Raw genomic sequence first — 16,127 nt, 5'->3', positions numbered from 1 at the left:
TAGTTGCGTACTGCCTGGCTGGCATAACCATTCATGCTGCGTGAGCGTGTCTTCCAGCCAGGAAGTATGCAACTATGTATTGATACTCATGATAATAATAAAACTTATTTAATTAGAAAATACTGGACATTTATATGTCCGGTATTTTCTCAATTTGTTTCCCGGACAGAAAGCTCAAATACTGAACTATCTGGTTCAAAATCGGACACCTGGTAACCCTAGTTAATCCAAGTTGAAAAGGTTAATTTTCACCTTTAATTAACCTTCTCTGCATAAAATGCATGACACCTATGTTTATCCCTCAAATATTCTCAACAATACTCAAATGTACACATAAAATAATAGACACACAGACAGGTCAAACATTTTATCGAAATCTGGACTGACCAGGACAGAGTTTTCTTTACCTCGTTGAAATCTGTCTGACAAGTTGTCATCTACATTGTTTGCTGAGTTGTCTTTTTGCACACCTCTGGTATAAGCAGACACAATGTCACTGAAACCATTTACAAATCAGCAATAATAGTTAGCCAAGCTTATGAAAGATTGGTTTTGCTTTTTAGTCTTGGCTATTGGTCAGTTAACATTGGAGGGGTAAGGTGCAGGAGTGGAGAGCCTTGAGGGGAAGGAGGATGCAGGAGTAGGCTGGGAGTGTGGAGTCTGGATGGGGAGGGGGAATCTGGGAAGGGGCAGAGATTTGGGGTGCCTACCTCAGGGGGGTCACAGGTGGCTCCATGCCACCCTACACTCGCAGGCAATGCCCTCTTCCCCACTGCTCCTATTGGCCACGATTCCTGGCCAATGGGAGTGATGGGGATGGAGCCTACATGTGAACTCAGGAACAGAGCTTCCCTGAACTAGCTTTTCTGTGCTACCCCTTCCCCAGCTGGGAGTGGAGGGGGAGTGGCAGCATACAAAGCCACTCCCTCCCCTTGCCAGGCAGAGCCCACGAGCCAGATGAAGCCGGCAGCTTGCTTTGATCTGGCCAGCAAGGCTCCAGGCACCCACCTACCTGCAGCAGGGAGCCAGCACTGATGCTCCAGCCAAGTGGGGTGGTACTGAGGCCCAGAGGCATGCCATGGGGCTGAAGCACCCCTGCCAACTCACCCCATTGCAGAGAAGGGGAGGAAGCCTAAGCCTCATGCTAAATGCACCATGCAGACAATAGGTTCCCCATCCCTGAATTAACCAGAAAAGTAACACTTTGAACTAAAAAAGTCCTAAATAAGTAATGAAAGTGGCTTTTGTCTGTGCGTTGCTGTCCAATGGGATTTACCAATAAATACCCTTTGTTAGTTCTAGAGAGCTTATTGTCATTGACTGGAACACAGAGGTGGCCTGATCTAGCAGTGAGAGCAGCAGTTGGGAGGCAGGAAGCAAGCCAGATCTGGATACGCGTGGACCAGAATTTCAGATAGGTCAAATGGCAGAGCAAGAATCAAGTTCACAGGATAGCAGAGTTCCAAGATGAGCCAGAAGGCAGACCAAGCCAAATGTCAGGAAGACTTGGGTTGTCAGAGTCTGGGACAGGGCAGATCAGGAGTCAGGGTCAAGAAGAGAGGCAAAGTGACAATACCAGGAAGTCAGTCAGGCAGCAGGAACAAGATTACAAATCACTCAATATTTGAATGCAGGAGCAATGAAATGGAATCCTCTATAAGCCAAGTACAAGTAAAAGGAAGCAGAACTGTACTTACTTAACATGCCCTGACTAAAGGAGTCACCCAAACTGAACCTCACTTGCTAGGCAAGAGGTAGGAATGCCAAATCCCCGTGAAGATGAGGCTGGGTGGGGACAGTTTTTCCCAGTGGTGTTGTGACTGCTGCCTAGTTCTAGACACCATTTAGCCTACCTTCCTCAGCTGCATGACAGAGCTGATTAGACTCAATTAAGAGTTCTGTTTCTAGCTGGTGAGTCCAAGAGCTACTCTGGTTGCTGAGCAAGTCTAAGGGGTAAGCCTAAGAATATGTCCTCATTTTATCATGGGTGCAGCAGCGCTGCCACTCAGCACTATGACATTGGCAATGTAGTCATGTTTTATTGCCAGGGAAGAGCTCTCCCAGCAACTAAAAAACATCCCTAATGAGGAGTGGTAGTTAGACGGCTAGGAGCATGGCTCCTGGTGATAAAGCAGCATTTCTTAAACTGTTCCGTGGCACACCGGTATGCCGCGAAGCAGTTGGAGGTGTGCCGGGGAGAACAACAGAATTCAAAATGGCCACCCTTAAAGGGGCAGGCAACATTTTTTTTTTTTTTTTTTGCTTAACAAAAAATGCTTGGTGTTCCTCGGTCTTCAAAAGTTTAAGAAACACTGTGATAAAGAGTTGTCTATACTGCGACTCTTTAGCACTAAAACTTTTGCTGCTCAGGAAAGTGCTTTCACACGCCTGGATGATTAAAGTTTTACTGCTAAAGTAGCTGTGTAGACACAGCCTTAGATTTTGTGTAGTAACAGACAAAGGTAACCCAGAAACTGCCCTAGCAGTGCGATTCCTCACTATCTGCTGATATCTCTGAGAGCTGCATAAATGATAGAACTTCAGAATGTGATGACAGAGCAGAAAGAGGCAGCGGGATAGCAGCCTGTGGTGGCAGAGGGCCAGCAGCAGCAGAGGTGTTGCCCAAGGCTATCCGTCCTGCCCATGAACACACTTCTGAACTTTTGCTAACCAAAGACTCCCGATGGTGAGTAGGGTGCCATTTAGGGAAAAGGGAAAGTGTGTTAAGGGACATTTGTTTTTGTACTTTCATGCTGCTAGATGAAAAATAGAGGCAAGTGCTTACTTATGGTCATGTGCTTTTGAATTATGGTTTCAATGTTTTCCCAAATTAATGTTGGGTCCCCTTTTTGCTTTTAATAAGTTTGATTTTGTTGTAGGCTGAGGCTATATCTACACTGCAGAACTTTTCCGGGATACCTGAGGTATCCCAGAAAAGTTATGCTGTATCTAAGGAATGCATCTGCTTTTTCGGAACAGTTTCTGAAAAAGCGGACATGTTCTTTCAGCATCCCTGTATTCCTCATTGTATGAGGAAGAAGGGATGTTCCAAAAGAGGAGTAGATGGGCCAAATTTAGGAAAAGCCTCTTCCAAAAAAAAGCAGAAAAAGATACGCAAATTGCATTCACAATTTGTGTATCTTTTTTCGACGTTTCTTTGCAGTCTAGACAGAGCCTAACTCTGCATATGTCTAAACTACATGGCTCTGTAGATGGAGCCATGTAGTTTAGATGTACCCAGAGTTAGGCTATGTGTAGACTGCAAAGAAACTTAGTGCAGTGGTGTGCAACCTTTTTTGATATGCGACCCCCGCGCTGCGGAGGCCTCCAACTGCTGGGCCCAGGCCCCAGCTGGCCAGATCTAAGCACCGCACCATGGGGGCCACCAACTGCCGGGCCCAGCAACCAGCCAGCTGGAGCTAAGCCCCGCGCCCCCCTGGGAAGACATCCACGACCCCCTTTGGGGTCGCAACCCACTGGTTGCACACCACTGAGGTAGTGCATCGCTCTATTCTACTGGGTATCCGTAAGTCATGTGTGGCTGCATCTGCTCCATACCAGTGCACAATATGCAGCTACTAAATATACTAGATGTTCATGACACTGATGCACTCCAAGTTGCATCTGCAAGTTTCTAGGCTGCATTGGCTCTTATTTTTATCATTGCAAGTAGAAAAAAGCAAATAACTGATAGGGTAATATTACATGCCTGTCACTTAACCTCTTGGTTACATACATTCTCAGCATAAATATTAGAGTTCCATTGAGCACTTCAACTAAATGGTTTGTCTCTGAGTGATATGGGGCAGATGTTTTACCCCACACATCTACCATAATTCACCATAACTGGGACATGAAATTTGACACTCACTCTGAGAAGATCTCTGGAAAATCTACTTAGCTGAATACAGTGAACAGAGCCCTAGCCAGTGTTTTAGTCTCTGTATTAGAATAGGCAACGGCCTCAGAGTAACTAATGGTATAGTCTGCTACTACCAATATGCATCTCTTTCCTGTTTGGTTGGCCATGACACTATAACCTGCTTATTTGAGTATTCAATCAGAATGTGAAAGACCCACATGCCAGTCCCCCTGCTTGAATGAGTTTTTAATTATTTATATTATCTGCACTGCCACGGCCTCCATAGGAGAGACTGAAGCATCTGCCACATTAGAACATGCCATGTACCAATGGTTACATAGAGATGGCAGATTATTGTTTAAATCCCTTTTCACATCACATCGAGAGAGGACTTGAACTGGGTGTCACTAACATCCTAGGAGAGTATCTGAATCACTGGGCTAAAAGTTATTAAGAAAAATTGTACAAACACCTTTTTCAAGCAGTAAATGCAAACTGCATATCGTCTTTCACACAGAGTATTAGTTTAGTAAGTACACATTATCCTCTTGACAAAACAAACACAAAAAATCTTTTTCCTTTTGAAAAGTCACCTGCTCATTCTATTATGAGCTGTATTACACTCAGCTGTCAAAGATTATACTTTTTATCTTTCACAACCATGAATCAGACACCATCCGGCTGGTTCTTTTCTAAACAAAAAATGCTTTTAATGAAACCTGACTTTTCCTTTGTTCTCTGGCACTAATACAACTGAGACCAAAATTCTGTCAAATACATACCCATGCTGCAGGATGTGGATAAATTAAAAAGTTAGAAACTCACAGTGACACAAGTATATAATCAAGTTATGACAAAGAAAGTTTTCTGCTTACTGAAAATATGTCTTGACTTAAAGCATTCCCATATTTAAACCTATAACTTATATTTGATCTTTAGATACAAGTCAGAAAATAATATTGCACTATCAGCTTTCAGTCCAATAGCTATTTTTAAAGATCTACACACATCTACACCTGAAAATGAGATTTTTATAGCCAAGAAATTTGTGTAAGGATTTTAACTTAATTGTTCGCCCAATAAATGTATAAGATTGTCTCCCCTTTCCCTTTTTCCTTGAGGATTATTACAGATGAAATCATTTTGCCTGCCCCATGTTATATATGCCTCCCATGATTCAAATTAGTGTTGACATAAAGCATCCTGCTAGCTAGCATAGCACAGTGCAGTGCTGGCAGTGTAGTGCAAGGTGTTTTCAGACTCTGCTTCCTGCTCTTCCACCTCAAAAAACCACACTCACAGGAGAGCACAAATTCCACATTCCACAGTTTAATCTAATATATAAAGGAGAACGTTTGTCTGTTTGTGTTCTAATAACTTGGACACTATAAGAACTACCGCAACCAAACTTTGCATGGGATAACCTTTCCTCCAGGAGAAGGTTTTAAGGGACTGCAGGAGGGAAGAGATGAGAGACTGATGCCTTTCCCCAGGACTGCATGGAGCTTGTCAGTGCGGGAAGAAGCGGCTTCCCGGGGGAAGCGGCAGGGACAGTCATTCACTAGACCAGAGAAGGAACAAGGAAGCGGAGGGCGGGCTCGGGCGCCGGCAGCAGGCACACGGCTCCCTTCTCACTCCCTCCCCTCAGGCTCCTCACCTCAGTTATATCAACTTTCCCGAACAATGCCAGATAACTCCAGCTAGTAAGGAATAAATAATATGGTGATGAGCACTACTATGAGAACCTACTTATAAATAAAATTGCCATTTTCTGAGTCTCCTGAACAGTAGTACAATTCACACCTAAAGATGATACAGTTTTTGATACTGGGAAAAAAGAAAAGAAATATGTAATGGTAGGAGATTATAAATCATCTTGTAAAACACTGTAGTATTTCACACAAAAAACTGTGTTAAAAGCCCATTAAGGTTGCATGGTTAAAAACCCAAACATCAAAAATTGCCAAAGATGCATGGGCAATCTACCAGTTTGTGTATTGTCATATGATACAATTTTACTTAAGATTCTCCAGTGAACTTTACGAGTTGTGTAGCAGGGAAAGAGATATTTTTCAGATAACCCACTAAACTTTCTGATTTTCACAATTAATCTCATATGGAACAGGAATGGCTAGAAAAGAGAGAGCACTATCTAATAATTGCCCACATTGCAAATGGGCTGATAAGTCATTATTAATTAAAAATCTAAAGGTACTAAAGTCCCCAAACAACTGTACCTAGGAGGTTATCCCTCTCTTCTTGAGTCAACTATCGTAAGTACAGCTGGGAAAATAATGAATTTTGCTTCAGTGGCAATAAAAATATTATATGGATTATTAATTAGTATTAATTAGCATTGTTGCTATTATTTCAGGACAAACCAAGAAGTAAGTTTGCTGACATTTTCAGTTAACTATTTTTATTTTTTTGACATTTTTGATGGAAACAATTAGGCAAAATTAATGTTAATTCACAAAATGTTTAGGTGTCTCTCAATCTTCATTTCTCATCAAAAAGTTTCAGTCTAAAAGTTTCACTACGCTCTAGTCATAACAGAAGACAACCATCATCCACCCAAGAGACTAGTACCCCTACTTTGGGATATTAGCAAATTATATAAAAAACAATGGTGACTTCAGTTTGACAATAAAAAGTCTTTGTGTATTTTATGTATATTACCTCTTATTGAACTTTCTATATGATTTTTATATATAATTTTTTCCTAACTTTAAAAGTTGGTTAGAGAAGGGTACAATCCTTTAGTCCAGATTTACATGTGTAACAGAAACTTTCCAAGAACTAAATTCCTTTGAAAACATAAAATTGATATGGTAGCACATTATATATCCAATTACAAATATATTAAAAAGTTTCAGGTGTACCAACTCAACTCCCTCCCTTTCCCTTTTTCTTCCCATCACTACACAATTTTACTACATAAGTTGTCTGTGAAGGAAACACAGTTCAAAGGAACACAAAACAAAATGGATATGCCAGTCTATGGACAGTCTGAGTTCAATAGGGAAAATAGTATTAATATAGCTGAATAATAAAATTAGTGCTCAGAAAAAGTGACTCTTGGACCTAATATTTCCTTCTTTACTCATAGATACATAACTTTGGGATGGTAGTGCAAGGGAGACTCAAATACAAATCCTGGTAGATATCCATGTTTTATTTATGCTGTAAACCCCCTTCTCATTGGGACAAAGTACAAAGACAGTACAGTCTTGAATCATTTCAAACAAATTAGAGAAACATGGCAAAACCTTTAAAAAGTCCAATATAAAATGGCTGTATGATATGTCAGAAATAAATCTCTGTAAACTCTTCTCCATACATACTCATTATTTGCATCAAAGTGCTGGTATGGCTTTCTGCTCAATCTTTAGTGATTTTCTCTAGAAAATATTTTTTTTTTCCTTCTCTTACATGATAACTGAAAGAAAATATAATGAGATTAAAGGAATCTTTCCACAAGGTTCTCTCACTCCTCTAGGAACAGTCACAAATAATAAATAAGATAAATATTAAAATGGGAAAAATAATGTACGAGCAATTGAAAAGATGACTTTTTTGTGCTGAGTTGCACATGATTAAACATGATAATGAAAGCTTAGTTCTACCTCCACCCATATCCCCTATTAGTAGAACAAATATCTGGAGGGTGATGTATTTTCACATGAATGGACAATAAAGATTTGCACATATCATTTAGTCTGATCAGGAGATGTTGATCTGACAAATAAAAAAAAAGAAAAGAAAGTGACTGAAGTGTTTTGTTTGAGGAGGTGTGGACTATAGAGCTGAAACACCCATTTCTTTCTGTATATAAAACTGCTTTCTGAGCTACCCTATTCTATTTCATCTACTTGTTACACTAGATCAGAGCAAACAGAACACCATGGCTTTTTCTATTCGTACAGGGGGAGGATCACGGCAATTTTCATCCCGGAGTGGTCTTAGTGGGGGATCTGTAAGAGTATCTAGTTCCAGTGGTGGAGGAAGCTTTGGTGGGGGATCTGGTGGAGGCTTTGGTGTTGCTTCTCTGCTTGGTTCTAGTTCTGGATTTGGTGGAGGTCTTGGCAACAGCATGGGGGGAGGCTTTGGAGGTGGCTTTGGTAGCAGCTTAGGAGCTGGTTTTGGAGGTGGCTTTGGTGCTGGTAGTGGTGGTGATGGTGGCCTTCTTTCTGGCACGGAAAAGGAAACCATGCAAAACCTGAATGACCGTCTGGCTGTCTACTTGAACAAAGTACATTCTCTGGAGGAGGCCAATACTGAACTAGAGTGTAAAATCCGTGAATGGTATGAAAAAAATGGTCCTGGTGCTAGTGGCCCTGGAGCTGGCCATGATTATGGTAAATATTACCTAATAATTGAAGACCTCAGGAATAAGGTAAAAAAATCACCGAACTGTTCCATTTTTTTACAATCTAAACTCACCGAATATTGTCCTAGGCAAAAATTACAATAGTTTTGAGAAACTAAAAGCAAATTTTCTCTAAGATACTGTTATTTGTAACGGTCTTCTATCACATGAATATTTTTGTTGTAATGCAGATGAAACAAATGTATTGAAATTGTGTAGCTATTAATGATGTGAACTCACCTGACCTCATTTGAATTAAAGAGAAGGTAGAGATAAAATTAACTAATGTTAACTTAGATAATTATTTTTCTTCAAAAAAATTTTTAAAAGGTTTTCGTGTTCATACTGCTTGCACCTCAATTCAATTTCTGCAATAAAGAGATTAACTGAAATTCTAATGCTAATTTATATTCACTGATATAAACTGGTGTTGCTTACTTACAATAACAGAGAGTCTGGTCCTAAATATTTTAGTTATATATTGTACAAGAGTCTAATGAATGTCTCTTACATTATTATATTACTAATGTTGAACAGTAAGGCCATCAGGTTACAGAATCACTATCCGGGCATCCTGCTTGTCTTTCCAGATAATTAATGCCACTATTGACAATGCCAGGATCGTTTTGCAGATTGATAATGCCAGACTGGCTGCTGATGACTTCAGACTGAAGTAGGTAGCAAGTACTATTATGCAATCTATTATGAATCCTATTACTAAGCTTTTATTTAAAAATGCCAAATAAATCCAGAACATTTTAGATATTTTTCTTAGAAAATGTATATGAAGTATAACTGTTCAACTGAATAGCAGTCATAGTCATAATACATTGTTTTTGAATTAGTAGTACATGATGCAACTGTTTAAAAGCCGGTATATGATTTTCTAAAGGTATGAGAATGAAGCAGCTCTTCGGCAGAGTGTGGAGGCTGATATCAATGGTCTCCGTAGAGTTCTGGATGAGCTGACTTTGACCAGAACTGATCTAGAGATGCAAATAGAAGGCCTGAATGAGGAACTGGCTTACCTCAAGAAGAACCATGAGGAGGTAGACAGAGTGTTTGCTTCTGGACTGCAGTGTTTTCATAAAAAGACTCATAGTAAAACACAATATATACTACAAAAAAAGATGAGATGTGCAATGTCAGTCATTTTTCTGATTTTTTCAGCATGGTAATGAGTCCTTTTTGCTGTTGGGTTTGTTTTCAGTTTAATCAAGGAATTGGGGGATAAAGGGACACAGAAAAAATCAAAAATACAAGCTGTTTGCTCTTAATGGTGCTAGTATTACAGGATTTCTCAGATTCACAGCAATTGTCCCAAGAATATATGCTTTGTGTAAGGCCCCTGTGGGAAGGTACAATAGAAAGGCCAAGATGGGTGTGGTGAAGAAACAACAGACTACTTTATTGAAAAAGGATTAAATAGGCTTGGATCTGCCAATGTAATAATGGGGGAAACTTCAGACTTCACCTTTTAAAGCAAGAGAGCGTTAAGATACACTAGCATGTTACATTCTGTTCAGGTTTTGGTTTTGCAAAGTTCAATTATTAACCTTTAGACTTTGGGTAAGCAGCAACATGTTTTCTTTCTAGCTGCTTGAGAATTTCTGGGTTTGTTCTGAAAATGTACAGGGCTCTGAATTGTCAGCATATTTGCTTTTGTTAGCGTGCAGTACATTTTAAACTCTTGCTATCACTTCATCACAACAGCTCTTAGTTTTTTGTCAGTCTATTCAGTGATGAATGAAATGAAACTGGGTCGCAAGACCTTTTCATAGGTTTTTTTTTCAAAATATCATGAAAATCAACCAAATGTGTTATTCTGATGCAATTGATGTTTACATGTATTTTCAACAGATGTAGCAAAACTGGATAACTTAGATAGGGCCACAATAAGGTGGGTGCATAATTGGCTGGATAACCGTAGTCAGAGAGTTGTTGTTAACGGTTCTAAATCCTGCTGGAAAGGGATAACAAGTGGAGTTCCTCAAGGGTCTGTTTTGGGACCCGTACTGTTCAATATCTTCATCAATGATGTAGATATTGGGACAGAGAGTACGCTTATTAAGTTTGCAGATGATACCAAACTGGGTGGGGTTGCAACTTCTTTGGAGGATAGGGACATAATTCAAAATGACCTTAGCAAGTTAGAGAAATGGTCAGAGGTAAACAGGATGAGGTTTAACAAAGAGAAATGCAAAGTGCTCCACTTAGGAAGGAACAATCAGTTCCATACATACAAGATGGGAAGCGACTGTCTAGGAAGGAGCATGGCGGAAAGGGATCTAGGGGTCATAGTGGACCACAAGTTGAATATGAGTCAACAGTGTGATGCTGTTGCAAAAAAAGCAAATATGATTCTAGGTTGTATCAACAGGTGTGTTGTAAGCAAAACTTGTGAAGTCATTCTGCCGCTCTACTCTGCACTAGTTAGGACTCAGCTGGAGTACTGTGTCCAGTTCTGGGCGCCACATTTCAAGAAAGATGTGGAGAAATTGGAAAGGGTACAGAGAAGAGCGACAAGAATGATTAAAGGTTTAGAGAACATGACCTATGAAGCCAAGCTTCATGAACTGGGCTTGTTTAGTTTGGAAAAAAGAAGATTAAGGGGGGACATGATAGCGGTTTTCAAATATCTAAAAGGGTGTCACAAGGAGGAAGGAGAAAATTTGTTCCTCTTGGTTTCTGAGGACAGGACAAGGAGTAATGGGCTTAAAGTGCAGCAGGGGAGGTTTAGATTGGACATTAGGAAAAAATTCCTGTCAGGGTGGTCAAATATTGGAATAAATTGCCAAGGGAGGTGGTGGAATCTCCCTCTCTGGAGATATTTAAGAACAGGTTAGATAGACATCTGTCAGGGATGGTGTAGACGGAGCTTGGTCCTGCCTTGAGGGCGGGGGGCTGGACTCGATGACCTCTTGAGGTCCCTTCCAGTCCTATTATTCTATGACTCTATGGATCAAATATTTTAAAATGTATGACAAATATTTTTCTACTAAGGATAAATTTTCTCTCAAGTTGAAAGCTAATACAGAAATGAACCAGAGGAACCTGTGAAGTCAATGAAACCAGTACTCTATATTTCTTTCCCTTTAATGATTTTTTTTCCTAATAGCCTAGGGCACTGGGTGGGGAAGAAATGACTTCTGAGTATTTCTGATCTATCTAAAGTGTTGCAAAAACTGAAATGGCAAGATTGTTGATATGCATTGCATGGGTTGCTGTGATACAACGAAAAGATATTCATATTTAAAACAGGGTAAATGTAACAGTACAGATAGTAGCAGATAGGATTGCACTAGGAAGATTTAATATTGAAGGGACCTTGAATTATACACTTTTCTTTATAATAATTTAGAGCTAATCATTTTGTTCATTATTATACTGAAATACCTTTACTTCCGTTTATTCTAGGAGCTTCAAAGTTTCCAAGGTAATGCCACCGGCCAAGTTAGTGTTGAAATGGATGCTGCTCCAGGAATTGATCTGACCAAGATTCTGAATGATATGAGAGGACAGTATGAAGTCATTGCTGAACAGAACCGTAAAGAGGCTGAAGCATGGTTCAGTGAAAAAGTAAACATCTTCAAGATAATCAATTCAGCCAAACACATTTAAATATAGGAAAAAATATTTGTTGTCGCTGATTTACATTTTATTTTTCCTTGACATTTCAGAGCATGGAACTCAAAAGGGAAATTTCCACCAACACTGAACAGCTTCAGTCAGGTAAAAGTGAAATCACAGATTTAAGACGCATTCTCCAGGGCCTGGAAATTGAACTACAGTCTCAACTTTCCATGGTATGCTGATAGAATAACAATCATAAACTACACAGTACCTTTTCCAATTTCAGATATACTACTGTTTAAAATTAACATTTAATTATTCCAGGTATTCTTTTTAGTCCATAAACTGCAATAATAGCTGGAATACCTGCATGGCAAATACATCGTTATGATTGGGAACTGCAAAAAACAGGATTATATCTACTATATATTTTGAAGAGTTTGTGTATTTGTTTGTACAAAATAAATTCATACTTCGTGATTACCTACAAATAACAATATTTGCATAAACCTGCCACTTAAATTAGCTGAATGCACTACTTTTTCACTGGAATATTCTGGGTGAAAGGTTTAAAACAGTGTTTCTCAAACTGTGAACTGCAGCCAGTGAAAGCTACGAGGTTCCATGGCTGCAAAGCCTGTAAGTAAACAAACCAGAGCATCCAGTAGCAGCTTTCTCAGAGTGGGTCCACGGACCACTTTGAGAAACACTGGTTTAAATATTTATTTTTGTTTTTCATTGGAAAAAAGTCATGACTATTATAATTAGAGTTCATAAAATATTTACTAACAAAATTAAAACAGGATCACCTATTCAACTGTCATTTTAGTGCAAAGAACATTTTTACTATTACAAATCACAAAATAATTCAAATTAGTTACAGAAAGAATAAATGAAGTTTCTGATTCAAATGTACTATGTATGGTAATTATTCAGCTAAATGAATAATGTTTGAAGTTGAAATCCTACACATTTAAAACTGCTGTTTTACTTCCCTTTTGCAAGCACATTAATAAAAAATTCTATTACATATATTTAATTTTTTAAACTTTCCTATAAGTGTAATCTATGCAAAATGGTTTTGCCTGGAAAATGATGGGCCTCAGCTGATAATATTTAATACGAAACAAAAGGCAAGAATTTCATTATAAGAAGAAATTTTTAAATGTGTTGTTACATATATAGAGAAATAGTACCACTTCTTTCCAACATTTTAGCCCACTTTTTTCTTAATTCATTAATGGGTTTCTTCTCTCTAGTCATAGATTGTATTTACTTAATAATATATCTTTTTATGTAGAAAAAATCCCTTGAAGACACACTGGCAGAAACAGAAGCAAGTTACTGTGCTCAACTCTCCCAAATTCAACTTCAGATTGGGAATTTGGAGAGCCAACTTTTCCAGGTCAGGGCTGATATGGAGCGCCAGAATGCAGAGTATCAGCAGCTCTTGAACATCAAGACACGGCTGGAAATGGAGATTGAGACCTACCGCCGCCTGCTAGATGGAGAGTTTGGGTAAGCAAAGATCTGAACATGAAAATTCCCATTTTACTCATTCCCATGGTGAATCCAAAGTGATTTCCCCCAATATTTCAATGCAAATTCAAAGGAAAAAAAATTGGTAGAGACTGGTAGTCCACAACAGAAAGTAAGGCCTATGACACACACAGATTTCAAAAGTACATTTGTTGATTGTAAAGACAGTCTACATCTGTGTGATAGCCTGAATTAGAGACACATGCAATTTCAGGACTTAACGAAGGTATGACAGAATTAAACTTGTAAAAGTAATGAGACTGTTTACACAAAATTTCATTCAAATATTGTTATTTGGTTTTGGACCATTTTATGCCAGAAACTGATATTTTTCACATAATTCCTGTAAATTTACCAAACTAATGACTTTTTGGAAAATTTTAAAGAAAATTCTGAAGTAGATGTAGTCATATATGTTTTTTAGGTTACATAATTTGGCCTTTTCAATGAATATGTATTGTGACTTGGTAAGAATTGATCTGGCAATTGTACTGACTAATCAAAGAAGGATAATATAACAACTTTTCTTTAAGTAAAGTTCTCACCCATGATGCTTATGATTTCAGTATTTTAAAACAAGAAGAAATAAGATTATTTCTTATCGTTCCTGATTCATGCAGGATTAAAAAAACAAACAACATTTACTGTTCTATACTCCTGATCCTGACAACTATTATGTAACATTGTATATGTGTGATTTCTTTGCAGAAGTGCATTTACTGGGGGACAAGGAGGTTCATTTGAAAGTTCATCATTGACAAGTTCCAAATCACAAACACAATCGCTGGATTCTTCTAATGGTGGGTTGAATCTCCTGAGATAACATTTATTGTTAAAAGTTTTTTTCAGAGGAGCAAATATCAATTAAAATGATTTTATAAAACAAATGCTATAGCTAAATTAATAAATGTCATTCTGTTCTACTACTCTGTAAAGTTCATCATGGCAAGAAACTTTAATCTTTAATTTTAAAGGATTAAGGGCATAACAAGTTATCCTGTGTAGATTGTCTTGCTTTAGAACTTTAATTGATGAAATCTCATGTCAATGTTAACATATGAAGATTCAGCAAACATGTATATGGGAGGTCAGACAAATGTAGGACACAAACACAGTTATATGTGGGACAGAAAAGATTGTTCTTGATTGCAGGCTGCTGTATCTTTGTTTTGTGATGACTGTGTTTTCACAAAAGCTGTTAATGTGCCTTGCTTCGAAATGGTAAATGGTTAACATGACAAATTTTCCTCTCTCTTGCTCTGTCATAGGCTATTGCTTCCTAGTTGCTGGGATCAACCCAACATTTCAAGTTTGATTTCAGTGTGCCTTTATATTGTTTGTTCTGGCTACTATGAAAACAAGTGACTTGCTTTAGCTGTCTATAACATATGGCCTTGGATTTTCTCAAGTTTACCATGTGAACGAGTTCAAAGCTGAAACGAACCTTTGAATGCCAGACATCCAACAATGATTAAGGAATTTAATGTTAGGAATCCTGTCACACAATCTGACCCTGCAAACAGACCAAAGACAGAGAATATGTAACTGATCAAGTTTTTTAATGTGGTGACAATATGGTGTCTATGTCTCACAAGCATACAAAAGCACTGTAAGCACAACTGCACAGAAGACATTTATCTTAGTGCTTATTTTGACATCCTTCGCATTTCTTAGGCAGCATTCCAATTTCCATTCTGAATTTGGAGGTTTTTAAAATAATCTTAATACTTTCATAAATTAATTGTTTTTTTGTTTTTATTAATTTTTAGATCCAACCAAAACCAGAAAGATCAAAACAATCATTGAAGAGGTGGTGGATGGTAAAATTGTCTCATCCCAAGTACAGGAAGTTGAAGAGAAGATATAAGCAACAGCATGTGCATTATATTGTTTCTTTGACAAGCATCCCAATAAAGAGATATAACTTTGAGAGAGCATATTCTTTTGTCAGAAGTGATGAATACAATTTGCCTTCTTTTTCTTTTGATTTCTTTTACACAAAACAAAAATACATTTATGATCCTCTAAAGTTTGATAATGAAATAAATATTCTGTTTCAAATTATACTTGCCTTTATTGCTTTCAAAATATAGTCACAATTCAAATCCAGCTATTGTAGTACTGTAGTGTTAAAAGATAACTGAAAAAAACAGATTTCTAGTGTCCAAGTTAAATTTTCAGTTTTTTATTATACCATAGGCTTTTTATCTGTAATTTTGAGAAGTGAAAAATCAATATAAATTACTCTTCTATTCTTAATTCCATATACAGTTTTTAGCCAATAAAAAAGGAATAAACAAACCTTTAAAATGAGTACTCTTTGAGAGGTGCTATCAAAACTTTAGAACTGTCATTATCAAACAATTTTTTTCTGTTCAGTACCTTGCTTAATCATACAATTTATATGTGAATGTCAGTAATTTTAATGCTCATTTAAGGAAGTGTTTGCCGCGCGGCACGGGGTCCGACCTAGCCGGCATTTAAAAATGGCGCCGGCGGACTTTATGCAAATGAAGCCCGGGAAATTCAAATCCCAGGCTTCATTTGCAACTCCATATGACTACATTACCCCCCCTAGTTCAAACTAGGGGGATAGTGTAGACATACCCATTAGAATTAGCGCATCTAGACTTAAAAACTAGTTCGAATTAGCATTTTGCTAATTCGAACTAGCATGTCCACACTGAGTGTACCCTGAACCGAGGTTAAGGATGGCCGGAAGCAGTGCCAGCAGGGCATCAGATTAGGACTTAGAGCATGGAGCTGCTGTCTCAGGCTAGCCGA

The 16,127-nt window shown here is 38.2% G+C and overlaps 1 protein-coding gene across 1 annotated transcript; it reads left to right on the top strand.

Moving 5' to 3' along the window:
• The first annotated feature begins 7,711 nt into the window (after positions 1–7,711).
• On the top strand, positions 7,712–15,806 carry LOC102451791 (keratin, type I cytoskeletal 12). The gene is made up of 8 exons (XM_006114288.5): positions 7,712–8,258; positions 8,822–8,904; positions 9,124–9,280; positions 11,649–11,810; positions 11,912–12,037; positions 13,105–13,322; positions 14,052–14,143; positions 15,113–15,806. Exons 1-8 carry the CDS (start codon positions 7,767–7,769, stop codon positions 15,208–15,210), a joined length of 1,428 nt encoding a protein of 475 aa, XP_006114350.3. The 5' UTR covers positions 7,712–7,766; the 3' UTR covers positions 15,211–15,806.
• The last annotated feature ends 321 nt before the right edge of the window (positions 15,807–16,127 follow it).

The sequence above is a fragment of the Pelodiscus sinensis genome, chromosome 29 (genome assembly GCF_052426305.1).
Source record: "Pelodiscus sinensis isolate ZL-2025 chromosome 29, ASM5242630v1, whole genome shotgun sequence".
In the NCBI taxonomy this organism is placed as follows: Eukaryota; Metazoa; Chordata; order Testudines; family Trionychidae; genus Pelodiscus; species Pelodiscus sinensis.
This window is presented reverse-complemented; position numbering and strand designations above follow the sequence as displayed.

Excerpts from the sequence above, each read along its gene's own strand:
- LOC102451791 (XM_006114288.5), top strand. The coding sequence starts at position 7,767 with ATGGCTTTTTCTATTCGTACAGGGGGAGGATCACGGCAATTTTCATCC. Across the intron at positions 8,905-9,123 it reads GCTGATGACTTCAGACTGAA|GTATGAGAATGAAGCAGCTC; the intron begins GTAGGTAGCAAG and ends GATTTTCTAAAG. Across the intron at positions 13,323-14,051 it reads CTGCTAGATGGAGAGTTTGG|AAGTGCATTTACTGGGGGAC; the intron begins GTAAGCAAAGAT and ends ATTTCTTTGCAG.